Source organism: Mesoplodon mirus (genome assembly GCF_964341445.2).
Source record: "Mesoplodon mirus genome assembly, chromosome: 15".
In the NCBI taxonomy this organism is placed as follows: domain Eukaryota; kingdom Metazoa; phylum Chordata; class Mammalia; order Artiodactyla; family Ziphiidae; genus Mesoplodon; species Mesoplodon mirus.
The window spans coordinates 24142916-24170710 of record NC_138991.1 but is presented as its reverse complement, the minus strand read 5'-3'; the positions used below and the strand labels follow the sequence as shown (position 1 = coordinate 24170710).

Below are 27795 nucleotides of genomic sequence, written 5' to 3'. Positions count from 1 at the left end.
TCAGTACCCTAAGTCCCTTGAAGATGGTGTTTCTTTGAGTGATTTCCAGGGAGAGTCCCTCTAGCCCAGGAGGGTGGACACACTGCTGGCCAGGCTGCAGGTGACCCAGCTGCCCTCATGCTGGTCCTGCCTGAAGTTGCTTTCTCCTTTCCCAGTTTTCACGTGCAGGGGTAGAGAGCTTGCCTCGGAGTGGGATCCTGGAGTCTGGCCTGGGCTTCCCTCTGTCCCCATCAGGGTCTTGGTGTCCTTAGCTAAGCTGATTTCCCTTCCAGCCCTCCAGCCCTGATGCTCCTGATTCCTAATGTGCTAGGAGTCTTTAATTTAAAAAAACAACAGGGGACTTCCCTGGCGGTCCAGTGGTTAAGACTTTGCCTTCCAATGCAGGGGGTGTGGGTTCGATCCCTGGTCAGGGAGCTAAGATCCCACACGCCTTGCAGATAAAAAACCAAGACATAAAACGAAGCAATATTGTAACAAATTCAATAAAAGACTCTAAAAATGGTCCACATCAAAAAAATCTTTAAAAATAAAAATAAAAAATAAAACAACAACAAACAAAAAAACCCAAAGGAGGGAAAAATGTAAAAGATACAGGGAAGTACAAATAATAACAAACCATTGTACCTTTTGTCATATGTGCTTCAAGTCTTTTGCACCAGGATTCTAGCACTTCAGAGTTCTAATGACCCTGGGTTCTAACACCCCAGCATTCTAAAACTGAGGTGCATATATGTCTTGTCTCTGTACTTAAAACATTGGGAAGAGAAGGCAGGAAGAAAGACTTTGGGCTGTCTATACTGGCTACGCAGTGGGTGGGTTTGTTGGGTTGAGAGGGTGGTTGTTAAGAAACAAGCTTCCAGAGGGTCTAAAATCCTGGACTCCTGGAGTCCTGAGGTTGGAGTAGACCTCAGAGGTCATCCAGTCCAAAGCCTCAAGCCCTGTGCAGCCTCTACTTGATTCTTCCTTGCTTTTGGCAGGCTCACTTTCTTCCAAGGCAGCCTCTTCCATTGCTGATTGGCTCCAAGTGTGAAAAAGTCCTTTTTTGTGTGTATCTTCAAACTCTGCTTCCTTGTAAACTGCACTGTTGTGGGGGGCCACACAAATCACACAGGCTCCCTCTGTTCCAGCATGGCTCTTCAGGTGTTTAAAGTTGGTACCTTAAGTCCTTGCAGATTGTAGCATTTGTTGCATCTCTCAGGTGCATCTTGGGTTTCCTCACTCCTTTGTCATGTTTGTCTGTGAACTCATCTCAGCAGGAAGGTGTGTCCGGTGTAGTAGAAGCGAACTTACAGGGCAGTTCTAGACCCACCTCTTTGGGTTGGTTTTTCAGCCCCAGGTTTCTACACTGAGCAAGTAATTCTAGAATTCAGACCCACATTATATTTGGTATAGGCTAGGCTTGTTAGAGATTCTGATTCTCCAGGCCAGCTCTATTGCTTGGGGCTTAGGCACAAAGCCCTGCTTTTTGAGCATCTTTGAACTGGAGCAGAGTTTTCCCTACCCTCTGGGCTTTCTATAAATTGCTCAAGCCCAGCTCCTTAGCCTCTGACCCCATATGGATATTAAAACTCTGTAATCTAAACTATCAATCAAGTTTGCTTCATTCTCTTACTTCATAGATATTTATTGACTTTCTACTATGTGTAGCTACTCTGCAAGGTGCTGGGGGCCTAGACCAAGCTCTTGCCCTTTACTGGGTGTGGGTGTGGGTGGGAGGCGGAGGCAGGGAAGAAACAATCTAAGTTCTATGAGGAGAATTAAAACAGAATGATGTTATCACAAATATGATGTGGAGAGAAAAAAGAAAGGAATACATAATGTAGGACTCCATTCATATAAATTTCAAAACAATCTGTGATATTAGAAGTCAGGATAGTAGGTGAGGGAGTGATAACTGAAAGAGGATTGATGGGGATGCTGGTAATTTTGGGTTCTTGAACGGAGTGTGTTTACTTTGTGAAAATTCATCAGACTGTACAAGAATATTCACCTCAGCCCTGATTGTAATGGCAAAAAGAGAACAATCTAAGTGTCCACCCAAAGGAGACATGTATCATTTTGTAACATGGGGAAATATCTGTAGCATTAATTACTAAAAGGTTCTGGGCATTTGTAATTTTGATAGATATTGCCAAATTTGGTCATGCTTTTTTTTTTTTTTTTTGCGGTACGCGGGCCTCTCACTGTTGTGGCCTCTCCCGTTGTGGAGCACAGGCTCCGGATGCGCAGGCTCAGCGGCCATGGCTCACGGGCCCAGCCGCTCCGCGGCATGTGGGATCTTCCCGGACCAGGGCACGAACCCGTGTCCCCTGCATCGGCAGGCAGACTCTCAACCACTGCGCCACCAGGGAAGCCCAGTCATGCATTTTTAACAAGGTTTTCATGTAACATACGTACCGTGAAGTGCATACATCTTAAGCGTATAGCACGATTAGTTTTACGAAGTGAACACACCTGTGTAACCACAGCCCAGCTCAGTACATGAAGTGTTTCCTGCATTCCAGAAGCTTCTCTTGTGCCTCCTCTCGTTGATACTTTCCCTCAAAGGACCACTCTTTATCATCATTCGTTAGTTTTGCCTGTTTTGAACTATGTATGGTTGATAATGTATCTTTGAAATTATTCCTATAGAATATAGATATGTCTGTCCCTTTGGAATTGGTAGCCCGTTGGTATAGAAGATTTCTCTTTGTGAGCTCAGCCTAATGTCTGGCTGGAATCCTGGTTCTGGATCTCTTTGTATTTAGTGTCAAAGGTTCCAGGATCCTCTGATCTTCTGACTCCAAGATTCTGTGGCGTCACCAGGGCCTGAATGGGGTGACAGAAAAGGAGAGCCTGGAAGTGCCCTGACACATTCTGAAGGCAGATTGAGTGCCAGCACCCCGAACCCCTGATATGAGTAGGGTGCAGGAGGGGGCTAAGAGTGGGAACTTGGCTTCCTGTGAATCTTAAATGTCATTATGAAGGGGGCTCCTGATTCGTCTAAATTTCCTCAATTTGCTTCCTCTTCAGCCAAATTATTCCTTTATGCCTATGGTCCTAGGTCTGGTTTTCTTCTTGTGTAATTTCCCCAGGGGACCTCAGAGAACTGGGGATAGAGGTGAGGGGGAGTGGGGAAGAGACAGTATCCAGGCGCTTGAAGAGCGATGCCTTAGTGTCTCTGCTTCTCTTTTTGACTCGGTCTCTGCCACTGTTTATCTGTGAGGTTTGGCTAGCGCTTTCCTTTCCCTGGGCCTCAGTTTCTCTGGATGTGTAAAGAGGGTTGGACCAAATAGTCCCAGAGTGCATTTTGTGGTCGCCCTGCCTGAGTCTCCTTGCTCTCCACTTCTGGGGGTGTGGACCTTTTTCTGGGTGTATCAGACTCCCTGTGACTCAGTTTCTCTCTCCCAGCACCTCAGTCTTCCCAAATCTCTCACTGCCTTGTCCCTGCCCCTGTCGGTCTGAATCTCAACCTCTGAGTGGAGTGAGTGTCTCTATCTGCCTTTGTGATCCCCGACAATGGGAGGTAAAAATAGCCCAGGGGCCGTGCTGGTGGAGATAAAAGGGAATTTGCCTTTTGTGTCCTGTGGCCAGGCCGGGGGGGCTGTGACACGTGGAGATTGCTGACATAGCTCTCCTCCGCTGACCTTGACAGCGGCAATAAAAGGGGTAGCCCAGCTCCCAGCCCTCACCGTGGTGCTGAGGTGGGTGATCAGGGCTGGAGTTGGAGCCCAAGGGAGGGCAGACAGGCTGATGGGTGAGGGTGCCTGTGGGCTGGCACAAGTCTCTCCATTTCTGTGGGAGAGGATGCTCTGGTGTTTGAGAGAGAGAGAGAGAGAGAGAGGGAGAGAGTGAGTGTGTGTGTGTGTGTGTGTGTGTGTGTGTGTTGGGGGCTCACCAGGGAGGCTGAAGTGGGGAGCCCCACGGAATCACCTACTGTTAGGTCTTGTGGGTTGTTCGATCATGCCCCAGTTTGGGGCCCCTGGTCCCTCAGTTCCCCTGTCACTGCCATCTTCCAGTGCCTGCTGCCTTGGACTGCCTTGAACCTCTAAGATCTCATCCTCCACCTCTCAGTGCCACTACCATGATGGATGTGAGTGAACTTGGGGAGTCTGCCCGCTACCTCCGCCAGGGCTACCAGGAGCAGATGAAGGTGTACCCTGTCCTGTGGGATGGTAAGTGAGGGCAGAGTGTGGCACAGCTACAGAGAAGCCCTTATGGACTCAGACCAGGAGTGGGGTGGGGGGACTCAGCTCGGGTCTGAAGGAGCACTCTGGCCTGACAGCTTTAGCCCTGATGATTAAATCCCAGGGAGCCTGTGTATATCACTGTATGTCTGTGAGCAAGCCTCGGTTTGCTCCTCTGTAAAATGGGACCGTATCACCCGCCTCCTGGGGCTGCCGTCTGTGGCTGGAGCCTGAAGCTTCTGAGATGAGAGTGATTGGTATGTGTGCAGGCTGCCTCCACATGTCCATAAAACCTGTGCTGGAGTTATTTTTAGTGCTTTCCATAGAGCCAAAGCCTCTGTTTATCAGGGACAGGAATAAAGGATACTATTTATGACCCGGTTTGCTCATAGGACAATAATAACAATAGGCAATGTGTATCAAGTGCTTATTGTGTGCCAGGCCCAGAGCAGATGACTTTCCATGCATCATATCAACAACCTGGGGAGATGGAGACCAGGGCCAGGGCCAGCTTCGTGGGTGTGCAACCTCTGCAGCCACAGAGGGCACCACCCTCAGAGGGGCCTCATGCTCGATTTAACACTCTGCTATCACCATCTCGAAACTGTAAATAATTTCTTAACAAGAGGATCTGCATTTTAACACTGGGGCCTGCAAGTTATGGAGCTGGTCCTGACTAAGGCACTTGACTAGTAAGTGGCAGAATACCTGAGTCTGTGCCTTTAACTACCATGAAATATGGGCTCCCTGGAGCTCTGGGGCCAGCTGGCCAGGCAGGAAGGAGCATAAGACAGACCTACAAGACCCAGGTTTGAGTCTTCAGTGAAATGGGGGAGGCAGAACCCACTGAGAATTAAGTGCCTGATATTGAGGGCTGCTCCTTATGGGAACTGAGGACATGCCCATAATGTTTTACCTTTGAGGGACAGGCCCATAGAGAATGAGGGATTCTCCTGAGGTCACAGGGCAAATACAACAGAAGCAGGAATCTGAACCCAAGTGTGTAATCCAGGGCTGTGAGGGACTGTAACCTCAGTCAGGGAATCCTTTGAGGAGATCTCTAGGGACCCTCCCAGCTCTGCCCTTCCAGGAGTCTCTGTTTGGAAGGATCTTTTCTGGGTACTCCTGCATCCTGACAGAGGGGCTCCTAGGAGGGGCACAGCTCTGCAGACACGATTTGGGAACCCCAGCTGGGTCCCCAACCCCTGGATGTGCGTCAGCCTTTCTCAAAACCCCCATGCTCTCCCCAAAACCCAGGGAAGAAGCGGGTCTGGGTACCTGATGAACAGGATGCTTACGTGGAGGCTGAGGTCAAATCCGAGGCTACTGGGGGCAGAGTCAACGTGGAGACCAAAGACCAGAAGGTTTGGCTCCCCCTTTTCCCGGAATTAGCTCCTCCACCTTCCCGGGTGTAGCTCCTGTCCAGTGTGCTCTGGGTGAAAGGGGGTTTGGGAGCGTACAGGAGTGAGAGGCTGAGGTCAGTTTGTTCCTGCCCACCTGTCACCCCACCATACGGCCTTCCTGGCAGGTGCTGACGGTTCGTGAAGCTGAACTGCAGCCCATGAACCCGCCCCGCTTCGACTTGCTGGAGGACATGGCCATGATGACGCACCTCAACGAGGCATCCGTGCTGCACAACCTGCGCCAGCGTTATGCTCACTGGATGATCTATGTGAGCCATGGGCCGGGGAGGGGCCACGGGTGGGATGGGGCTGTGTGTGTGGTGGGGGCGGGGCCATAGTAGCAGGGGCGGGGCTAGGGCAAGAGGCACAGCTTGGTGGGGACAAAACGGGGGGGAAGGGGCCGGGATGTGTGCAGTGGGGGGCGGGGCTGTGTGCAGTTGGGGAGCAGGGCTAGAGGCAGGGTAGGGTGATGTCATGGGCCTGTGGAGGCGGGGCCACTGGCTGGGGCGGGGCTCGAGGTAGGGCTGGAGGTTCGGCTACGGCAGTGTAGGGGCGGAGCTGCAGCAGCACAGAGGCTGGGCAACGGGGCTGTGAAGGGGCCACGGGCTGTGGGCAGGAGTAAGAGCTAGGGCGGGGCTAGGGCGGCCACAGAGGGTGTGGCATCGCACCTTAAGCAGCTCCTTGGGGGATTTTGCAAGGGTCACAGTTTTGCGAGGGCTAGAGCCTGGGGATGGAACCTTGGCCTCCAACAACCTATCTATACACTCTCTCCTCAGACATACTCGGGCCTCTTCTGTGTCACCATCAACCCCTACAAATGGCTCCCGATCTATACAGCCTCCGTGGTAGCCGCTTACAAGGGAAAGCGCCGCTCGGAGGCCCCGCCCCACATATATGCGGTGGCAGATAACGCCTACAATGATATGCTGCGCAGTAAGGGCCGCCTTGACTCCTCTCCCCCACCCGAGGCCCCTCCCCCGGCTCCAGGACCCCCTTCCCTCCACTTGCACTGCCCTCCTTTTGATGCTGCTGGACACTCTAGCATAATCCTTCTGGCTCTCTGAGTGGGAGCTGGCCTGCAGTCTGAAGGTCCCACCTGGCCCTTCCCGTTTCTGGCCCTGGGTGGTGGAGGGGCTGCCCCAGCCCCAAGGATACCCAAGGTGTTCCACCTGTGGCTGGTCCCTCACTTTGGCTAACTTCTCTATCTCCTCCCCTTTCTTCCAGACCGAGAGAACCAGTCCATGCTGATCACGTGAGTGTGGGGCTCTGGGGATGGGGTGGGAAATGCTGGCCATCTGGCAGGAAGAGAGTGGAACTAAAATCATTTCCCAAGGTTGAATACAAAGTGCTAAGGGCAAGGGTTTTACCGCCTGGAGTCTGTCCCAGGTGAAACTAAATTAGAGCATTTTCTCTGCCCCCTATTCTAGACAGATGTGTTATGGGTGGTGAGCAGGAAGGGGGTACCAGACTGATCACCAGCCCTGATACCCTCTGTCCCTAGGGCCTGGAATCTTCTCCCACCTTGATCTTTTGGGAGTTCTGGTTCTCGCTCAAGGGGAGCGGGGAGACCCCTTTCCTCCTTCTTACCATCTCCTTATTTCTGAATCTTATTTCTAATCCTTTGTTTGCTTTCACTGGTAAGTGGTAGAATTCTTACATACCAAGTTTATATCCAGCCAAGCCAATATGGACATCATTCGTGTGTGTGTGTGTGTGTGTGTGTGTGTGTGTGCAGCCTGCTGGTGAAGATCAAGGCCTTTGAAACCAGAAAGACCTGTATTCAAGTTCTCACGGGTCCACTTCCTGCTGGTGTGCTTGGGCCTCTGAGTCTCATCAGAAAAGACAGAACAATCCTACTTACCTACCACACAGAGCTATAGGAGTCAGTGAGTTAATGTCTGTACCTGGCACACAGCAGAAACAGCTACATAACTTCTCTGAGCCGCATTTCCTTATCTATCAAAAGCGGATGATAATGGTGCCTGCCTTACAGGTTTCTGAGGCTTAAATGAGCCAATATAGGTAAAGCACTTGGCCCAGTGTCTGGCAGTAAGTTAGTGTTCAGTAAACAGCGGCATCATACTGTGTTTTCTCATCTCACTGGGATGGTCTATGTTGGCTTGTTTTGTAAACAATTCTGAGGGCTAATTTATCTCAGGAGTTTTGAGTTGGGGTGTGGGTCCTGAGTTGGGAGCTGGGTGTGGGGAGGGCAGAGGGGCCCTGCTTGAGGGGTAGGGTGTTGGGGGATGGGATGAATTAGAGTAGCCAGATGGACATTGGTGACTCATGTTTGTGTCGTCCAAGGGGAGAGTCGGGGGCCGGTAAGACGGTTAACACCAAGCGGGTCATTCAGTACTTTGCCATCGTCGCTGCCCTGGGAGACGGGCTGGGCAAGAAGGCCGTAAGACTTGCCCACGCGGGCGCTGCTCCCTGCTGCTTCTGTTTTTCTTTTCTTTCTTCTCCTTTTTTTGTTCTTCTTTTTTTCTTTTTAAAAAGTTGATTCCCCAGAGCCTCCAGCCCTGCCTGAGCCTCCCACCCTGGTGGCAGACTCTGGCCTGAGCAAGGCTCGACCAGCGAGGCTGTGGCCATTCTCTGTCACATTGTATGACGTAGTTCCAGGCTTGCCTCACTGTTCCCATCTAGAACACAGCAGGTGGGACCACATTGCTATTCCTAAGCATTTTATGTATTTTTTCCCTTTCATCATGACCTTCATATTTTGAAAGAGTTTACCAGGTAGGCTGCTTTTACCAAGAAGTAATTGTTTTCTTGGTTTTCATGCACCAAAGACACAGTTACCTGCTGTCAATCAAACAAGCAGGTTCAGCCAGAGCCAAGGGCACTTGGCATTCCCAACAGCCAAGGTTAAGGGGCAGTTTTGCACCCCATGATTTCTTTATGGTTTTTGAAATTTTCTGAAACAATGGGGGAACCAGTTTTTTGTTTTGCTTTTGTTTTCGAGGTACAACTTTCATTCCTAGTCCCAGGGCCAGCTGTTCAGAGCTCTGTGTGCTCCCCTACCCCAAAATGGGCTGCCTTTTCTCTCCAGAAACCCAAGTCCTCCTCCTGCACAGCCCCTACTCCTGGTCCTGTTGAGCCTTGCATTTATTATGGGACATTTTTCTTTCTTCTTTTTCTTTTCTTTTTTCCATTTAAAGTTTTTTTCTTTCACTTTTTCTTTTTGCCTCTTCCTATCTTCCCAGTTGATTTTCTTGTTTTTTCTTTTTATTTCAGTTTTGTTTTTTTGGTGTGGTGGTGGTTGTTTTTATTGTTTTGTTTTTTTCCTCCCTCCCCCCCACCCCATTTTCCCAACTCCCAGAGTGTCTCTGAGGATGCTACAGAAAGTCGGGTCTTGGTCCAGGAACAGGAATGGAGGGCAGGGAGCTGGCAGGGATGCAGCTGGGAGGGGCGGGGGTAGGGGGCACCTGGGCAGAAAGGAGCCCTGCATTGTGGAATTGGGGTTGGGGGAAGCTGTCAGGCAGGGGAGGTAGAGAGAAAGGCTGCCCTGCAGGGGCCACGGGTGCTGGAGCTTAAGAGCCTTATCAACCTCCCTCCCCTCGGCCCCCAAATTGACCACATCTCCAAAGAGAGCCCTGTTCAAAAACCCTGGACTTGAATGTGTGGGGTGGAGCTCGGGGGAGGGGCTCCTGCCAGTTCTCTCCTGCCTCTGTCTCCCCAGCAATACCTCAGGGGGATTTTTAAGTCTTGGGCTCCCTGGAGGTGAGTGAATAACCACAGTCCCCTGGCATGGGACAGGTGGCATGGCACCTGTCACTCCAGAATCTATTCCTTCCTTTTTCTCCCTTTTTTCCCAGGCTGCTGGGATCCAGGGTAGGGAAGAGAAAGAAAGGGAAAAGGAGGGAAGACAAGGGTGAGGCTAGGAGAGCAAGGGGGGAGGATCCCCTCCATTCAGTAAGTCCCTCTAGATGAGACATACAGGTGGCTTCGGGCATCGTGGAAAGCAGGATGCCTGGGCTCAGTGTCTGCTCTGCCCCTGACTTACTGTGCCATCTGGAGCGGATCACTTTCTTGCTCTGAGTCGTAGTTTCCTCACTTGCAAATTAGGGCTAATAATATGCACCCGACAGGGCTATCTTGAATAATAGTCGGTGTACAACTGTACAATGAAAATGCACCTCACCACAATACAAAGGAGTAGTGTGAAGAAGAGCAGTCACAGAGGGAGGGGAGGGGTCAGAAGGTTTGGGCAGGAAGAGGTCTCTTCCAGCCTCAGAGCATCAGGGAAGCCTTCCTACAGGAAGGGGCATTTGAGCTGGGCTCTAAAGGGGAGTAGACTGTAGTCAGGAACCTCTAGGGCTTGGGGCAGGGTCACTTCCTGGGGCATGGGAAATGAAGGGATAGGGAGGAGGCCAGAGACAGGGCTTGGGGGGGCTGTGAATAGGAGACCCCCAGACGCAGCCCCTGCCTCAAGCCCCTGACTAGGGCCGTGTTTGCTCCACTTTCTAGCATTTCTCCTTCTAACAGTCCCTGGAGGGTCGGGCATGAGGGGTTGGGGGTTACACATTTGGGTGACTAACGTTCACTGTCCCGCTAGCCACCCGCTGCCCACTCCCGCCTGGTGACACCTCACAGCCTCTAACGTTGTCTTTCTTCTCCTCCCGGCAGTTTCTGGCCACGAAGACCAGGGTAGGTATGGGGCTGGTGTGAGTGGGGCAGGCAACAATTATGAGGTCTTGGGGACCCCCCTCCCCTCCCCTTCCCAACCAGAGGTTGTCTGGGCTGGGCCGAGACCCCGGGACCACGGGCTTGACAGAGTCCTTGGCCCGCCACCACCAGGGCACCCTCGAGGATCAAATCATTGAGGCTAACCCTGCCATGGAGGCTTTTGGCAATGCCAAGACCCTGCGGAATGACAACTCGTCCCGCTTCGTGAGTGCCGCAGTGGGAGAGCCGGGTGTGGGTGGAGCCCGGTCTGTCGCGGGGAGACACAAGGTGGTGGGAGCCTTGGACGAATAGGGCAGCGCTGGCTGGGCACCCAACTGAGGCTGCTTTTGTGCCCACAGGGCAAGTTCATCCGCATTCATTTTGGTCCCTCTGGGAAGCTGGCATCCGCGGATATTGACAGCTGTGAGTCTAGGAGAGGGTGGGAGAGGGTGAGGATGGGGAAACAGGTCCAGGCCTGAGTCTTTCCGCTCAGACTGAGTGTCTGTCATCAAGTCCTTGGGGCTCCCACCTGTCCCAGGTGCTTCTCTTCATCCCCCGGCCACAGCCCAGCTCAGGCCACCTCACCTCTCACCTGGAACATTCCCCCAGCCCCCATGTGGTCTTCCATTCTCCATTCTTCCGCTGGATCTCCTTTCAGCCAGAGTGATCTTTTCTTAGAGACTAATCTGACCACATCGCATTCCTGCTTAAAAACCTTTTCCAGATCCCATCACCTTAAGATGGAGACCCAAATCTTTATTTGGCCAGTCAGGCTCCTTGTGACTGGGCCCTTCCCCTCACCCACCATCCCAGTCTTTTCTCTGGCCCTCGATAGGGCAGGCCTGTGCCCCTCCTGCCCTGGCCTCATCTCTACACCTCGAGTCTCCATCCTTCCTGGAAGCCTCCCCCAATGCCTCTCTGGGGTCATTGCCCATCCCGCCTGACCCAGACCTGCTGCAAAAACACCAGGTGCCCAGGCTGCATGCATAGAGGGGCCCCCACGCTGACTGCTCCCCATCTTGGGGTGCATGGCCAGATCCTGATGGATAAGCATGGGCAGGTGGTGATAGGCGGGAACGTCATAATTCATGCCCCGACCGACCCATGCGCAAACACACAGAGGCTCTGCTCAGTGGGCACGCTGACACACCGGCAGTGCTCTGGAGGAAAGGAGTGTGGTCCGTGGATGGTGGCATGAAAGCACAGATGAAAGAATAGACAAACCAAGACCCATACACAGACAGCTACGTTCATATACCCACACACGGAGACACACAGACGTACAAACGTACGCATTCCCACACCGTGACGCGTGTGCTGATGGAGAGGCACCCTTCAGCACATGCTGGCATGCGTGCAGACACGGCACCTCTACACACAGCCCTGCCCCTTGCTTACACCTCCTCCCTGCCCCTCAGCCATAGTGGGGTGACCCACTCATGAAACTAGGCCAGCACCTCCCTTTTCCCCAGATCTCCTGGAGAAGTCAAGGGTGATCTTCCAGCTGCCCGGTGAGCGAAGCTACCACGTCTACTACCAGATCCTCTCGGGGAAGAAGCCAGAGCTGCAGGGTGAGGGCCAGCAGCAGATGGGGTGGGAATCAGAGCCCACAGGTCTGGGTGGCAGTTGGGCTGCCCAGCCCTGTCCCGGCCCCCGTCAGATCAGGCCCTGGGCTACCTGGTCCCCCACTCTTCTGGGGTCTGTGACATCCCTTCTTTCCTGGAGACCCAGAGCCCCTTCTATCCACCCACCCCCTTCCTGGGACTTCCAGTTCTTGCTGAGCTCTCTCCTCCTCGTGCTAGGAAATGGGCCCCTTAGCACCATTGCCCTGGCAAGGTTGTCTCTCCTGCTGTCCTGAGACTAGAGAGGCCCCACCTAGCACCAGTGGGGAGCGATGGCTCTGTCTAGGCCCAGCTCCCCTCTCTTGCAAGCCCCTCAAGGGCAGAATCTGGTCCTCGCTGGGCCGCAGCACCCAGCACAGGGTCTGGGCCATAGGCGTGGCTTGCGCAATGGTCAGAAGATGAGTGAGACATAGGGACCGAGGCTCATTTCTTAGAACCGTAAAGAAAGAGAAGCCATGGGTGTGGGAGTCGAGGAGAGAAACGCAAGCTACAGTCTCGGGAGGGCCCTACACTCTCCTGCCAGGCTGGCTCCCAGGATCCACCACGCTGGGATGGGGAGACGGAGGAGAGCTGGGTGAACACAGCCGACCTGCCCTTCTCCGCCCCGTGTCCCCCAGACATGCTGCTTCTGTCTATGAACCCCTATGACTACCACTTCTGCAGCCAGGGTGTCATCACTGTGGACCGCGTGAATGACGGGGAGGAACTCATGGCCACTGACGTATGTCTGTGGTGGGAGGGGAGGAAACCTGGGGGAGCAGGTCCAGTGCCCTCCGCTCGGCTGAACCCTGGAGGAGCCCAGACTTCTCTGAGCCTTCCACACCCCACCCCCAGCATGCCATGGACATCCTGGGCTTCAGCGCGGATGAGAAGTGTGCCTGCTACAAGATCGTGGGGGCCCTCCTGCACTTCGGCAACATGAAATTCAAGCAGAAGCCTCGGGAGGAGCAGGCCGAGGCCGACGGCACCGAGAGTGAGGGGCCCTGGCCCTGGCCTGACCTGGTCATCCTTTGACCCTGATCCCAGCATCCAGTCCATGACCATTAACCCTAAGCCTTGTCCACAGCCTTTGACCTCAGTCTTAACCTGGCCCTGATTGTAAACCCTGACTTCTCAAGTCCAGACCCTCACCCTCCTGAGCTGTACAGTTTGCTGACCCTGAACTTGACCTCTTCCAACCTCCCTCTCATAACCCTAAGTCGAGGCCGGTAGAGCTCCCACATAGCCGTGTTCTTGGCCTCCTCCCCCTCATCTCACCCATGTGCCCTGCCAGGTGCTGACAAGGCTGCCTACCTGATGGGGGTCAGCGGTGGAGACCTCCTCAAAGGCCTTCTGCACCCCCGAGTGCGTGTGGGGAACGAGTATGTGACCAAGGGTCAGAGCGTGGAGCAGGTGAGTGGCTGGAGGGCGGGGCCCACCTGGGGGCAGCTGGGGCAGGGTCCCCTCCTTGCCAGGTCCCAGAGCAGCCTCCCCGCGCCTCCAGGTGGTGTTTGCCGTGGGGGCTCTGGCCAAGGCCACCTACGACCGGCTGTTCCGGTGGCTGGTGTCACGGATCAACCAGACGCTGGACACCAAGTTGCCCCGTCAGTTCTTCATTGGCGTCCTGGACATCGCCGGTTTTGAGATCTTTGAGGTGAGGGCAGGCCCACCCCCACCCAGGCTCTGTTCTCTCTGGGGTAGAGGACCATGGTGGGTGGGGACAGGAGCCCTGGGTGTCTGCCTGGAGGCGGGGGGAGCTCCCACACTTGCCTGTTCTCTGTGGGTCTCCTTGTCCCCCTACAAGGAGGCCTGCTGAGCTGGGCGCCTCCCACTATAGTTTAACAGCTTTGAACAGCTGTGTATCAACTTCACCAACGAGAAGCTGCAGCAGTTCTTCAACCAGCACATGTTTGTGCTCGAGCAGGAGGAGTACAAGCGGGAGGGCATCGACTGGGTCTTCATCGACTTCGGCCTGGACCTGCAGCCCTGCATTGACCTCATCGAGAAGGTGAGGCCCAGGGCCAGGTCACTGAAAGGAAGGGAAGGCATGGGTGCAGTGGGTGAGCAGGAATGAATGTGCACTTGTGTGTGAGCGAGCGTGTGCAAGCCTGCATGTGTCTGTGCATGTGTGAGCGTGGCTGTGCACGTGTGTAACGTGTATGTGAATGGAAATGTGTGCACGTGTGTGTGTAACGTGTATATGAATGGAAATGTGTGCATGTGTGTGACTAGGTGTATTGGAGATTGAGTGTGATTGTGTGTTGGTGAGCAGTGTGTGTGTGTGAGCGTGCATCCCAGCACTGTTACAGCCACAGTTTCTTTGGACCCTCAAAACTGTCGGGAACTACAGGGCAGGGTAGGGTGTGTTTGTTTATTTGTCTGTAAAACATTACATATATTTCCCTATTGTACAAAGACTAGAAAGAAAGAAAAATCAAAGAAAAATGGAAAAATCAGAAATAAAGGAGAAAAGATGTGTCCCCTAATCCTACCACAACCTGTTTCCTCCCAGTCCTTTATCCTGGGCATCTCTTTTCTCTTATGAACACAGACGCATTTCTCATCCTACCTTTTCTCTGAGAGTGTATTTTGAGCATGGTGCTTTGTTGAAGAAGGCACAGTAGCTCATGCAGCAGATGATTTTCATGCATTTCTGTAATCTCCTACTAGTGGACATTTAGGGGGTTGACAGCTTTTGCTGTTATAACAGCAATGAAAGTATTCATTTCCCCATTTTGCAGGTTAGGAAACTGAGGCTTAGAGAGGTCTAAGGGCCCCATAGCTACTAAGTGAGGAAGCCAGAATTTGAACTCAACTGCCTTTTTTGACTGTACCACGTGTGAGAGTGTGAGACCACAGATGCCGATTTGAGTTTGCACACTTCTTATAAGTAAAGAGAACAACTCAGAGCTGCAAGTTGGGCAGAAAGGGCTTGGAAGCCAAACCACAAACTTCCTTTCTTAGAAGACAGGGCTCCTGGGTGCAGGTCAGTTCTTTGTCCCTCAGGGCAGATGGCTGAGGTTGGAGGGTCTGGGAAAGTTCCCAAAGGGAGGGGCTCCAGGAAATGGGGATCCAGCCCAGCCTGGATGGGCTGGCTTGACGGAGGCCCTTCAAGCTGTGCCCTGTCCCCAGCCACTGGGCATCCTGTCCATTCTGGAGGAGGAGTGTATGTTCCCCAAGGCCTCAGATGCCAGCTTCCGGGCCAAGCTCTATGATAACCACGCAGGGAAGTCACCCAATTTCCAGCAGCCACGGCCCGACAAGAAGCGCAAATACCAGGCCCACTTTGAGGTGGTCCACTATGCCGGCGTGGTAGGTACCTGTTGAAACCCCAGCTCTTGACCCCTCTGCTCCCTCTTCCGGGTTCCCCCACCTCAGTTCAGCCCCCGTCGGGTCTCTGGCAGGTGCCTTACAGCATCGTGGGCTGGCTGGAAAAAAACAAGGATCCACTGAATGAGACGGTGGTCCCCATCTTCCAAAAGTCACAGAACAAGCTCTTGGCTACTCTCTACGAGAACTATGCTGGCTCCTGCTCTAGTGAGTACAGAGGGATGAGATTCTGTAGGGGACTCACAGAGGGATGTCCCTTGGAGTGACTGGTCCCATGTCTCTCCTAGCCGAGCCCCCCAAGTCTGGGGTGAAAGAGAAGCGTAGGAAGGCAGCATCATTCCAGACGGTGTCCCAGCTACACAAGGTGAGGCCCAGTCTAGGCCTCGTGCAGGCCCTCACCCTGCCGCCCCCACCCCGTCCCCGCTCCCTGCTCTGTCCCCTGCACCCTGGGCGGGCGGCCGTTAAGACTTGCAGTGATGTTTAATTCCTCTCCACGTGAACATCACAGCAAGTCTGTGCTGCTTCCCGTCCCCATGCTGCCTGGGCAGGGTTTGGGGGGGATGGGCCGGAGCCACAGGGATTGGGTGGGGGAGTGAGGACTTTGGTGATGGTAATGGGGACCCAGTCAAACAGAAGAGGGCAAAGGGTCACAAGGAGCAGAGTGAAAGGGCAGCACTGCAGAGACACGCTTAGGCGCCTACTGCGCAGTCCTTAAGGGGCTCATCCACTGCGGTTTCCAATTCTGCTTCTCTGCCCTCTTGTGCTTTCTCCCCTCTCCTCACCCCCAGGAGAACCTCAACAAGCTGATGACCAACCTGCGGGCCACACAGCCCCACTTTGTCCGTTGCATTGTCCCCAACGAGAACAAGACCCCAGGTAGTCACCCCAGGGTGGGTTGGTGGCATGGGGGCACATTGGCGGGAGGGGACAGGGCAGACTGGAAGCTGGGTCTTGCCCCCTCCACAGGGCCTGCTCAGCCTCAAAGTGAGGCCTGTGTCTGGACTCCTCGTCTTTTCTGGGGCATGAAGTTGTGTCCATTGACCTCTAATCTTTTCCTTTAACCCCCACCACACCCAGGGGTCACGGATGCCTTCTCGGTGCTACACCAGCTGCGCTGCAATGGGGTTCTGGAGGGGATCCGGATCTGCCGCCAAGGATTCCCCAACAGGGTGCCTTACGCTGACTTCCGGCAGCGGTGGGTGTCTCCCTGCCCCAGCCCTGGCTCCTCCCCAGCTCCAGCCTGAGGGGGTGGAAAGGCACTGAGGAGGATGCAGGAGGACTGGGGAGGGGGCCAGAAGGTATCCCAGTGGGAGATGCTGATAGCTGAGACCTGGGGGTGGGCAGTGGGCTGGGGGAGAAGTGAACAGGCTCAGGGTAAATATTGGAGGTGCAGCCAACGGGCCTTGCTACTGATGAATTGGATGTGGAATAAGAAAAAAAAAGAAAAGACAAGGGTGACTTCTGGTTGTTTGGCCTGAGCAACTGGGGAGTTGGTGGTAGATGTACTGAGAAACCAAGATAGGATTTTAAAAATTTTGTGGGGAAGTAGGAGGAGAGTGGATTGAGCTCTACTTTGAACATGTCAACTTTGAAATGTCTCCAGCAGGGATTTCCCTGGTAGGTGCAGTGGTTCGGACTCCGCGCTCTCACTGCTGAGCGCCCAGGCGTTCGATCCCTAGTCGGGGAACTAAAATCCCACAAGCCACACAGCATGGCCGGAAAAAAAAAGAAATGTCTCCAGCAGATAGGAAAGTTGAGGGGGAGATTGGAGTTGTTAGTCTGGAGCTCAAGGGTCGGGGGGCAGGCAGAGCTGGATGTGGATTTGGGAGTTGAATGAGGGTTCACATGGACTAGACTTTATGTAATGGCTGGCACCAAGTGAGGGCTCAGTCCGTGGTGTTAGCCCCTCTGCCTTCCCTTTATAGGTTTGATTTTTGTCAGGCTGCGATCGTGCACAGCTCCCCCCCTTCAGAAGTAACTGGGGCCATCCACGCTGACCGTTATACTTGTGTTTCCATACAAATATTGTACACATGGGTGCACACACACATGTTCTCTTTGGTTTTCCCTGTAACTATATGTCTTGGAGATTGTTCCTTATGAATAGACATAAGTCTGCATCATCATCCTTTTTTTAAAAAAAATTAAGACTTTCTTTTTTTAGAGCAGTTTCAGGTTCATAGCAAAATTGAGGGGAAGGCACAGAGATTTCCCATAAGCCCCTTCCCCCACACGTGCACAGCCTCCCCCGTCATCAGCATCTCCCACCAGAGCGGGACATGTGTTACAGCTGATGAGCGCACACTGACACATCCTACTCACCCAGAGCCCATAGTTTCCATTACAGTTCACTCTTGGTGGTGTACATTCTAGGGCTTTGGATAAATGTAATGACACATACGGCAGCATCCATTCTGTTACGGCAGCAAAATATCCCATAATCCAGTGCACCGTACGTTGTTCATCAGTCCCTCAGTAAGGGGCCTTTTTGTGTTTCTAGGGTTTTGCCTTCACAGTGTGGTCGCGACAGCCTGACCCACACAGCCCTGTACACATGCGCAAGTGTGCCCCCTTTAGAAGTGGATGTGCCAGAACCCTCGCTCTTGTTGGTTAGAATTCTCTCCCAAATGTTTCTTCAGTTTGTGATACACTGTAACACATCACTTTCTTTACTTTTCTTGGCCTTCTGAGAAAAATGATAAATTATTAAAAATTATAAACTAAAAAATTATAAAAGTGCTGTATGCCTTCTGCAAATGCTGCAGGCTCTTAAAGAACTTAACTACTGAATGCATTTAAATGCTACCCAAGCTTTTTTTTTTTCCAATTTTTAAAAAATTTTATTTATTTATTTATTTATTTATTTATTTATGGCTGTGTTGGGTCTTCATTTCTGTGCAAGGGCTTTCTCCAGTTGCGGCGAGCAGGGGCCACTCCTCATCACGGTGCGCGGGCCTCTCACCGTTGCAGCCTCTCTTGCTGCGGAGCACAAGCTCCAGACGCGCAGGCTCAGTAGTTGTGGCTCACGGGCCCAGCCGCTCCACGGCATGTGGGATCTTCCCAGACCAGGGCTCGAACCCGTGTCCCCCGCATTGGCAGGCAGATTCTCAACCACTGCGCCACCAGGGAAGCCCCTAAATGCTACCCAAGCTTTTAAAGCCGAGTATGCCCAGTCCTCCAGTGTCACAAGGCCGTCCCCCACCAGCCTGTTCAGAGGGTGCCCCACTGGAGCCTCTGCTATGGCCTCTGAGGGGCCAGCCTCTTCAGTCATCGGCTCCCTGCCCAGCACCCTCCTCTCCAGCCCTTCCCCGCTCCCCCAGGTACCGCATCCTGAACCCCAGCGCCATCCCGGACGACACCTTCATGGACGGCAGGAAGGCCACAGAGAAGCTGCTGGCATCACTGGACATCGACCACACCCAGTACCAGTTTGGCCATACCAAGGTCAGGGCACAAGGGAATTAGGGCGCTGGACCGGATGTGGGCAGTCACACTGCAGGGGTCACTCAGGCGACTGAGGGTTACACCTACCGCCCACACCCCAGGTGTTCTTCAAGGCTGGGCTTCTAGGCGTCTTGGAGGAGCTTCGTGACCAGCGTCTGGCCAAGGTCCTGACACTGCTGCAGGCACGGAGCCGGGGCCGCCTCATGCGCCTCGAGTACCAGCGCCTGCTTGGAGGCAGGTGGGTGTCGGAAGGGGGTGGGGGGGATGCGGGGGTACAGCCACTGTCCCCCAGCTCGCAGAACCCTCTGAACCCAGACTCTCTGAACCCTGTCATACTGTCCTGTGGGTCAGATTTCACCGTGTGGCTCCCTGCGTGCCTCCCAAGGGGCAAGGCTGTGGTTTGTGCCCCGCAGCCCCCAGCTACCACTTCCTCACCTCAGAAGTTGGGGTGAGAGAAACTGCCTGTACTCCAGGCCATCCCAGAGTGTGGCCCGGAGTAGTAATAAGGGCATCTAGTATTTCCCAAGACTCTTAAGTGCCAAGCCCTGGGCAAGATACTTTATTTGAAGTTATCTCGGTTAAAGTACAGGACAGTCCTGAGAGGTAGGTGCCATGATCGTGTCTGTTCACTAAAGGGGGTGTCTGAGCAGAGGGAGCCTGTCCGCTGGCTTGTGGCGGGAGGTGGGAGGCTGGGATGTGAGCCCAGGCAGTCTGACCTTATATAAGAGCCCAGTAGCTTAACCGCCCCTGGTGTCTTCAGGACACTTGCAGGGGCCATTCAGGGCTCCTGAGCTCCCGCCCCGGAGGCAGACCTGTGTGACCTTGGGCCTCACCCTCAAGCTCGCCTGTAAAGCAGAGGATTAGGACCTACTTGAGAGGCTGTTGGGAAGGTTAACGCGGTCCCACGCTAAAGTGCTCAGTGCAATGTCCGGCCCAGGGTAGGTGCTCAGGGACACCTGCTCAGGGCCCAGGGACAGCATCGGGGCTGTCACTATGAAGGGGCGGCACTGAACCTGCTGGCCACCTGTGGCTGCCCCTCCCCAGGGATGCCCTGTTCACCATCCAGTGGAACATCCGCGCCTTCAATGCCGTCAAGAACTGGTCATGGATGAAGCTCTTTTTCAAGATGAAGCCACTACTACGCTCGGCGCAGGCTGAGGAGGAGCTGGCGGCCCTGCGGGCGGAGCTGCGGGGGCTGCGAGGGGCACTGGCCACAGCCGAGGCCAAGCGCCAGGAGCTAGAGGAGACGCACGTCAGCGTCACCCAGGAGAAGAACGACCTGGCCCTGCAGCTGCAGGCAGTGAGTAGGGGATGGGCAGGGCTTCTTTCTGCTACTTGGTGCCCCCTGGCCCCCAGCCCCCTCAGAGAACCCCAGGCCGCTCCGAGAAAATACCATAACCAGATCCCCAGCCAGGGCGGACCTGGCGTGCTCTGGGTGCTCAGGCCTCACCCGGGTCTTTCTTCTTATTCCGGAGGCTCATGGGCTTGTGCCCGTGTGCAGCCTCCCATGTTCCCAACCTCCCCACCCAGTCTATGCACGTGTCCTAATGCTCCCACGCCTTGTGCCCCCATGGCTTCCTGCAAAGCTACAGCGTAGCCCCATCTCCCCAACTCTCCCCTCCTCTCCATCCCCGAGACAGCCCCATGCTCCCTTCTCTGGTTAAGGGCCACGGGAACCCAGGCAGCAGGTAACAGTAACAACCAGAAGGTAGAGATCAAGGGTCTGGATCCTCCCCGAGTCCACAGAGCCATTCCTTCCTTCAGCAAATACTTTTGAGTGTCAGGCCCCATGGAAGCTCTGGAGATACATTGGTGGGAGAACAGACAGGCCTGTGCTCACAGATTCACCTGCTAGAGCAGGAGACGTTATGCAGCCAGGTAGTGAGGAAACAGTGATGGCAGAGAACCTGAGCCCTCCGTGGCCGTGCAGGGCTCTCCCCACCCCCTCAGCCCAGTGTGGGCAGAGCTGGCAGTTGGCTTCCCTGCAAGAGCCCTTGTTTGGGCCTTACTCTGGGTTGCCCCCAGCCTGTCTAACGTTCCCCTCTTGCTGCCCCGTCCATCCCTCTACCTGAGTCCTTATCCCACCATACTTGAACGCCTTCAGGGCCAAGAGCAGGTCTTCGGCATTCCTTGGTCCCGGAGCCCAAATGAGCGTGTGTCCAACCTCTGCACGGACAAATGAACTTGCTTTCCGGGGCCTGGCCTGGTGTCCCTGAGCTGCCTTGATCCTGCCCCATTCCCCGTGTCCCCCTCCAGGAGCAGGAAAACCTGGCGGATGCCGAGGAGCGCTGCCACTTGCTCATCAAGTCCAAGGTGCAGCTGGAGGCGAAGGTGAAGGAGCTGAGCGAGCGGCTGGAGGATGAGGAGGAGGTGAATGCTGACCTGGCTGCCCGCCGGCGCAAGCTGGAAGATGAGTGCACAGAGCTCAAGAAGGACATTGATGACCTGGAGCTGACGCTGGCCAAGGCCGAGAAGGAGAAGCAAGCCACGGAGAATAAGGTGTGGACCGGGCCGGCTGTGGCCTTGGGCAGGTGTCTTCCTCTCTGTGGGCCTCAATTTCCTCATCTGTCAAATGCCGCTGTTAATAGCAGCACTTCCCTCATCAGGGCAGGTGAGGATTCAGTGTGTAACTAGCCTGTGCTGGCGCTCGCCACTGGGCCTCGCCTGTAGTAGGTACTCAGCAAATGCTAGTGATTGTCATCCACCAGCTCCATGTCCCCCGGGTGCCTTCCCTCATTGAACCATCCCAAGAGCTCAGGTGGTTCAAAGACTTGGGGTACTGACTCCCTCACACAGGAGGGGAAAGTGGGGCTCAGCAGGGTAAGCCGTTTACTCAGGTTCTCACAGGTGCTCCTCAAGGAAGGCAGGACTAGGAAACAGCTGCTTAAACACCTGTGAATCCCCAAAATAGCTGGTGTCTGTTGATCTCTCACTCTGGGCCGGACACTGTGCACAGGGCTTTGTGAGCATTTGCTCATTCATCCCTCGAGGAAGACGCTATAATCACCCCTTAAGGATGAAGAAGTTGAGGCTCAGGATGAAGTGACTTGCCCAAGGTTCCCTGGCTTGAAGGGGATGGTTGCTGTGACATGGTGTGGCGGCCACTCAGACCAGAGTGCGGGGGAGGCATCCCCGTGGTGACCTTGGCCCTGACACAGGTGAAGAACCTGACGGAGGAGATGTTGGCGCTGGACGAGTCGGTGGCCCGGCTGACGAAGGAGAAGAAGGCCTTGCAGGAGGCCCACCAGCAGGCCCTGGGCGACCTGCAGGCTGAGGAGGACCGTGTGAGCGCACTGGCCAAGGCCAAGACCCGCCTGGAGCAGCAGGTGGAAGACGTAAGTCGGGGCCACGGCAGCGGCTGTGCGGTGGGGCCGGGACAGCCGGGACAGTGCGGAGCCCATCCACCCCGTCCTGCCCACAGCTGGAGTGCTCCCTGGAGCAGGAGAAGAAGCTGCGCATGGACACAGAGCGGGCCAAACGCAAGCTCGAGGGTGACCTGAAACTGACGCAGGAGTCGGTGACGGATGCTGCCCAGGACAAGCAGCAGCTGGAGGAGAAGCTCCAGAAGTAGGCGTTGGGGGGGCCCGCAGCCCTGACCTCCTGGCCACAGGGGGCTTCCTGAACCTGCACCCCGCTTCTCATCCCCCTGGACTCTAGTCAGTTCTGCATCACAGCAGAGGTTGAACCCTAGGGTGTAGGGGGTCACCAAGGGCCAGGATCTGGGGCCGGGGCTTGAGAGGGAACACAGGGATGAGGTCACTTAGGGCTGCTCCGGGCGAGGTCCCTCAGTCAGCGAGTGTGCTGGGGGCGGGTACGGAGGGGCCCCAGGCAGGTGGATGGGAGTTAGGCCCTGGGCCGGCTCATGCCCACCCTGTGACCTCCAGAAAGGACTCCGAGCTGAGTCAGCTGAACCTTCGAGTGGAGGACGAGCAGCTCCTTGGGGCCCAGCTGCAGAAGAAGATCAAGGAGCTGCAGGTGTGCGGGGGGACGGGGTGGGTGGAGACCCGGATCGGAGGCCCTTGGGGGTGACACTGCCGCCTGCGCGTCCCCAGTCTCGGGCGGAGGCGCTGGAAGAGGAGCTGGAGGCCGAGCGGGCAGCCCGGGCCCGCGTGGAGAAGCAGCGGGCAGAGGAAGCCCGGGAGCTGGCGGAGCTGAGCGAGCGGCTGGAGGAGGCGGGCGGCGCGTCCGCGGGGCGGCGCGAGGGCTGCCGGAAGCACGAGGCCGAGCTGGGGCGGCTGCGGCGGGAACTGGAGGAGGCGGCCCTGCGGCACGAGGCCACAGTGGCTGCGCTGCGGCGCAAGCAGGCGGAGAGCGCGGCCGAGCTGGGCGAGCAGGCGGACAGTCTGCAGCGGGCACGGCAGAAGCTGGAAAAGGAGAAGAGCGAGCTCCGCATGGAGGTGGACGATCTGGGCGCCAGCGTGGAGACTCTGGCCCGCGGCAAGGTGCCTGCCTCCTTCCTGATCCCAACCTCTGACCCGACTCTAGCAGCCTATCCTGACCGAACCCCTTCTGACTCCAGCAGCTGACCCCTGACCACCCGCTGCCAATCTGACTCCATACTAGTCCTGGCCCTGCACCCGATCGGGACCCCTGACCGATTCACCTGACACCCAGCCTGAACCCCACACCAGTCCTGACCTCAAACCCTATCCCCTAAACTCTGTGCCCTGACTCCAGGGGATTTTTGACCCAGCATCCAATTCCAACTTCTCAGTCCTTGACCTCTGAATTCTGACCTCATACCTGTCCTGACTCTGTTCCTGTCCTGAATCCCAGCACCCAACCCTGACCCCTGACCTTTGTACCACCTAAGCTTGACAGCTGACCTCTGACCAGTGTCCCCGGCCGACTTCAGACTCTAGTATCCTAACCTCACCTTGACCCACTGGCCTTGGGACTAGTACAGCCCTCTCTCACTTCTGACACTCATCTTTTAAGCCATAGTCCAGCAATAGAATCTCGGACCCTGAACGTGGTGTTCTGTTCTCCCTTTGATTCCTGGGCACGTGTCTAGCCTGCTAGTTCCCGACTCCGGGTCCCCGTCTCTGACTGGCAGCCCTGTGAGTCAAAAACTTTTTCTGATCCCTGACCCCGGATCCCAGGCTAGTGCAGAGAAGCTGTGCCGGGCCTATGAGGATCAGCTGAGCGAGGCCAAGATCAAGGTGGAGGAGTTGCAGCGGCAACTGGCAGATGCCAGCACCCAGCGGGGGCGGCTACAAGCCGAGAGTGGTGAGGCCGGGGGCTTGGCTGGGCCACAGTGGGGCTCGGTGCTGCCCCTCACCCACCTGACCTGCCGGCTCGCCCCTTGGCCTGCAGGGGAGCTGAGCCGCCTGCTGGAGGAGAAGGAGTCTCTGATTAGCCAGCTGAGCCGTGGGAAGGCCTTGGCCACCCAGAGCCTGGAGGAACTGCGGCGGCAGCTGGAGGAGGAGAGCAAGGTGGGCAAGCCATTGGCTGCCACAGAGCAGGCGGTGTGGGCACAGGGCCACTGGCCCGGCCCGATGCTGAGGTCACTGGGCTCTCTGCAGGCCAAGAGCGCGCTGGCCCATGCCGTGCAGGCTTCGCGGCATGACTGTGACCTCCTGCGGGAGCAGCACGAGGAGGAGGCTGAAGCCCAGGCCGAGCTGCAGCGGCTGCTGTCCAAGGCCAACGCCGAGGTGGCCCAGTGGAGGAGCAAGTACGAGGCAGATGCCATCCAGAGGACCGAGGAACTGGAGGAGGCCAAGTGAGTGCCTTGCCGGCCAGGCCGTCACCACACAGGGACGGCGCCTGCACCTCTGAGCTGTCAGGGGTGAGGGGAGATGCAGGGCTCAGCTATGCATCCAGATCCTGTCTGCTCCCGTGGCCTAGAAAGAAGCTGGCACTGCGGCTGCAGGAGGCAGAGGCGGGGGTAGAGGCCGCTCATGCCAAGTGCTCGTCGCTGGAGAAGGCCAAGCTGCGGCTGCAGACAGAGTCAGAGGATGTGACCCTGGAGCTGGAGCGGGCGACCTCAGCGGCCGCGGCGCTGGACAAGAAGCAGCGGCACTTGGAGCGGGCGCTGGAGGAGCGGCGGCGGCAGGAGGAGGAGGGGCAGCGGGAGCTGGAGGCAGCCCAGAGGGAGGCCCGCAGCCTGGGCACGGAGCTCTTCCGGCTGCGGCACAGCCACGAGGAGGCTCTCGAGGCCCTGGAGACGCTCAGGCGGGAGAACAAGAACCTGCAAGGTATGACCCACCCCAGGGTCAGAGCCGCTCTGGGGTCACTGGGAGTCCCTCAGGGTCACACCGGGTGATGCGGTTGGAGCATGAGCCGTGGGGGTGGCCCCTCAGTGCCCCGTCCACTCTGCAGAGGAGATCAGTGACCTCACAGACCAGGTCAGCCTCAGCGGGAAGAGCATCCAGGAGCTGGAGAAAGCCAAGAAGGCACTGGAAGGGGAGAAGAGTGAGCTCCAGGCCGCGCTGGAGGAGGCCGAGGTCAGGGGCGGGGTGGACCCTGACCCACTGCTCCCTGGCCTCCCCTCTCAACACACACTCACGGCCCCACCACCATACTATCTGCTCTGCACCCCCAGGGGACCCTGGAGCTGGAGGAGACCAAGACTCTGCGGATCCAGCTGGAGCTTTCCCAGGTCAAGGCTGAGGTGGACCGGAAACTGGCGGAGAAAGACGAGGAGTGCACTAACCTGAGGTGCGGGGCCGGGCTGTCCCTCCTCCCCGGGCTGACAGCCTCTCCCATCCCAACCACCTGAGAGCAGAAAGGCAGGTGATGTTGGCTGAGCCCCACTGTGCGGGGGACTGGCACAGACACCTTATGCCCCCATACACACGACCGTGTCAGGTGGGGACTATCGTCCACAGTTTGGAGGTGAACCTCGGAGAGGCCAGAGGACTTGCCCAAGGTTACACAGTGGGGGTAGAGCCAGAGTTCAGTCCCTGTCTGTCTGCTCTGGGGCCTCACTCTTGCCTGTGAAATTGCTCTGATGGGCAACAGGCAGGCAGACACAAGGGGCTTGAAACCGGGGAGAGATCAGTCATTTATTCCCCAACTGGCTTCATGTCTCCAGTGTTCCCTGCATGTCTGTAAGCAAGTCCCTCGCAGGCCACGACCCTTCCTTTCATCCCTCCTAACTACAGGCGCAACCACCAGCGGGCAGTGGAGTCCCTGCAGGCCTCCTTGGATGCAGAGACTCGGGCCCGCAACGAGGCGCTGCGGCTCAAGAAGAAGATGGAGGGCGACCTCAATGACCTGGAGCTGCAGCTGGGCCACGCCACCCGCCAGGCCACGGAGGCACAGGCCGCCACGCGGCTGCTGCAGGCCCAACTCAAGGAGGAGCAGGCGGGGCGGGATGAGGAGCAGCGGCTGGCGGCCGAGCTCCACGAGCAGGCACAGGCCCTGGAGCGGCGGGCCGCCCTGCTGGCCGCGGAGCTGGAAGAGCTGCGGGCCGCCCTGGAGCAGGGCGAGCGCAGCCGACGGCTAGCGGAACAGGAGCTGCTGGAGGCCACCGAGCGCCTCAGCCTCCTGCATTCGCAGGTGAGGACGGGGGTCACAGGGATGCAAGGGGCGGGGGCCTGAAGGCCGACTCTAAAGCCCTGCCCCCTCCTTCAGAACACAGGCCTCCTGAGCCAGAAGAAGAAGTTAGAGGTGGATTTGGCCCAGCTGAGCGGGGAGGCAGAGGAGGCTGCCCAGGAAAGGCGGGAAGCCGAGGAGAAGGCCAAGAAGGCCATCACTGACGTGAGGCTGGGCCGGGACCGTGGGGGCCCCGAGCAGAGCCCGAAGGGACTTTCACCCCCGACCACGCCACCTCCTCCCGCACAGGCAGCCATGATGGCAGAGGAGCTGCAAAAGGAGCAGGACACGACTGCACACCTGGAACGGATGAAGAAGACTCTGGAGCAGACGGTGCGGGAGCTGCAGGCCCGGCTTGAGGAGGCAGAACAAGCCGCCCTCCGTGGTGGGAAGAAGCAGGTGCAGAAGCTGGAGGCCAAGGTGTGTGCGGCCCTCCCAGTCCCTTGCTCTGCAGGGTGGGCCACCCGAGGGCAGGCTGAGGGCACCAGGCCCACTGGCTGGCTGCTCGCAGGTGCGGGGGCTGGAGGCCGAGCTCGACGCAGAACAGAAGCAGCACGCCGAGGCCCTCAAGGGGGTGCGGAAACACGAGCGCCGGGTCAAGGAGCTCGCGTACCAGGTGGGTGACCAGGTCCACCTGGGGGGGCAGCCCTGGAGCTGGCCTGGTTCGGGCAAGACCTGAACCCCCTTTGCCTGCCCAGGCTGAGGAGGACAGGAAGAACCTGGCTCGCATGCAGGACCTGGTGGACAAGCTGCAGAGCAAGGTCAAGAGCTACAAACGTCAGTGTGAAGAGGCGGTGAGTGCACGGGGGTCTGAGGATGCCTGTGGTCACCCAACTTCTTCAGCTGGCCCCAGGCTCCGCAGCCAGGTGGGATGCCAGCAGCCGGTCAGGCCTGCTCCATCGCTGGGCCGTGGATTCCCCCGTGTTGGCTTTGTGTGTAGGTTGGGACAGTGATCCCACTGCCCAGCAAGAAGACAGACACCTTTCTAACAGCTCCGGCAAGACGTGAGACCTAGCTCTGTCTCTGAAGGGACCGCATGCGCCTTCCCCTGCCAGGCAGGTCTGGCACACGGGCACCTCTGGAAGGAGTGGCTCCACCCCCTCCTTCCTGCTGTGGGTACTGGCAAGGGGGGAGGAGGGCCGCGGGCAGTGGTGGTGCAGAGGTGAGGACCCGGAGAAGCCAGCCCCTTCTGGGGGTGCTGACCCTTTGAGTGACCAAAGGGTGAGCAGGCCTGCCTGTGCCCCCAGGAGCAGCAGGCCAACACTAACCTGGCCAAGTATCGCAAGGCCCAGCACGAGCTGGATGACGCGGAGGAGCGGGCAGACATGGCGGAAACCCAGGCCAACAAGCTGCGGGCGCGGACCCGGGACACCCTGGGCCCCAAGGTGAGGAGTGGTGTGAGGCACCCACCCTGCCCTCCGCGTGGGGGGCAGCTCACCCAGGCACCCCTCTCCCCTTAGCACAAGGAGTGACACCTGAGCCCTGGGCTCTGAAGAGGGACACCTGCTGTTTGCCCCACACTGATCCTCTCTTCATCCACCCCTGCTGGAGCCTCGCCACCCCAAGCTCTGCTACACCCTGAATAAACGCCACGTCTGCAGCTCCTACCGGGTTCCTTCTCATTCTTTGGGGTTCAGGAGGGGAGGG

At 56.5% G+C, this 27795-nt stretch overlaps 2 protein-coding genes across 2 annotated transcripts; both read left to right on the top strand.

Annotated features, from left to right (window-relative positions):
• Window positions 1-4051: 4051 nt before the first annotated feature.
• LOC309816424 (myosin-7B-like) lies at window positions 4052-8301 on the top strand. Its single transcript, XM_082643898.1, has 6 exons — window positions 4052-4154; window positions 5424-5530; window positions 5695-5838; window positions 6346-6502; window positions 6794-6821; window positions 7874-8301. Exons 1-6 carry the CDS (start codon window positions 4064-4066, stop codon window positions 8067-8069), a joined length of 723 nt encoding a protein of 240 aa, XP_082500024.1. The 5' UTR covers window positions 4052-4063; the 3' UTR covers window positions 8070-8301.
• A 1954-nt stretch (window positions 8302-10255) lies between these two features.
• Window positions 10256-27773, top strand: MYH7B (myosin heavy chain 7B; the record flags this gene model as incomplete). The annotated part of the gene is given in 36 exon segments (XM_082643895.1): window positions 10256-10275; window positions 10277-10325; window positions 10328-10459; window positions 10594-10657; window positions 11707-11805; window positions 12474-12577; window positions 12691-12829; window positions 13130-13248; window positions 13340-13489; window positions 13673-13843; window positions 14968-15147; window positions 15240-15372; window positions 15453-15529; window positions 15954-16041; window positions 16243-16360; window positions 18486-18609; window positions 18711-18847; window positions 19654-19909; window positions 20866-21108; window positions 21768-21944; window positions 22031-22176; window positions 22494-22584; window positions 22662-23051; window positions 23712-23838; window positions 23926-24044; window positions 24135-24331; window positions 24457-24806; window positions 24931-25055; window positions 25154-25269; window positions 25716-26112; window positions 26188-26313; window positions 26398-26568; window positions 26660-26764; window positions 26847-26942; window positions 27396-27533; window positions 27609-27773. Coding segments are annotated over 36 exon segments (5286 nt in total). The 3' UTR covers window positions 27621-27773.
• Window positions 27774-27795: the final 22 nt, after the last annotated feature.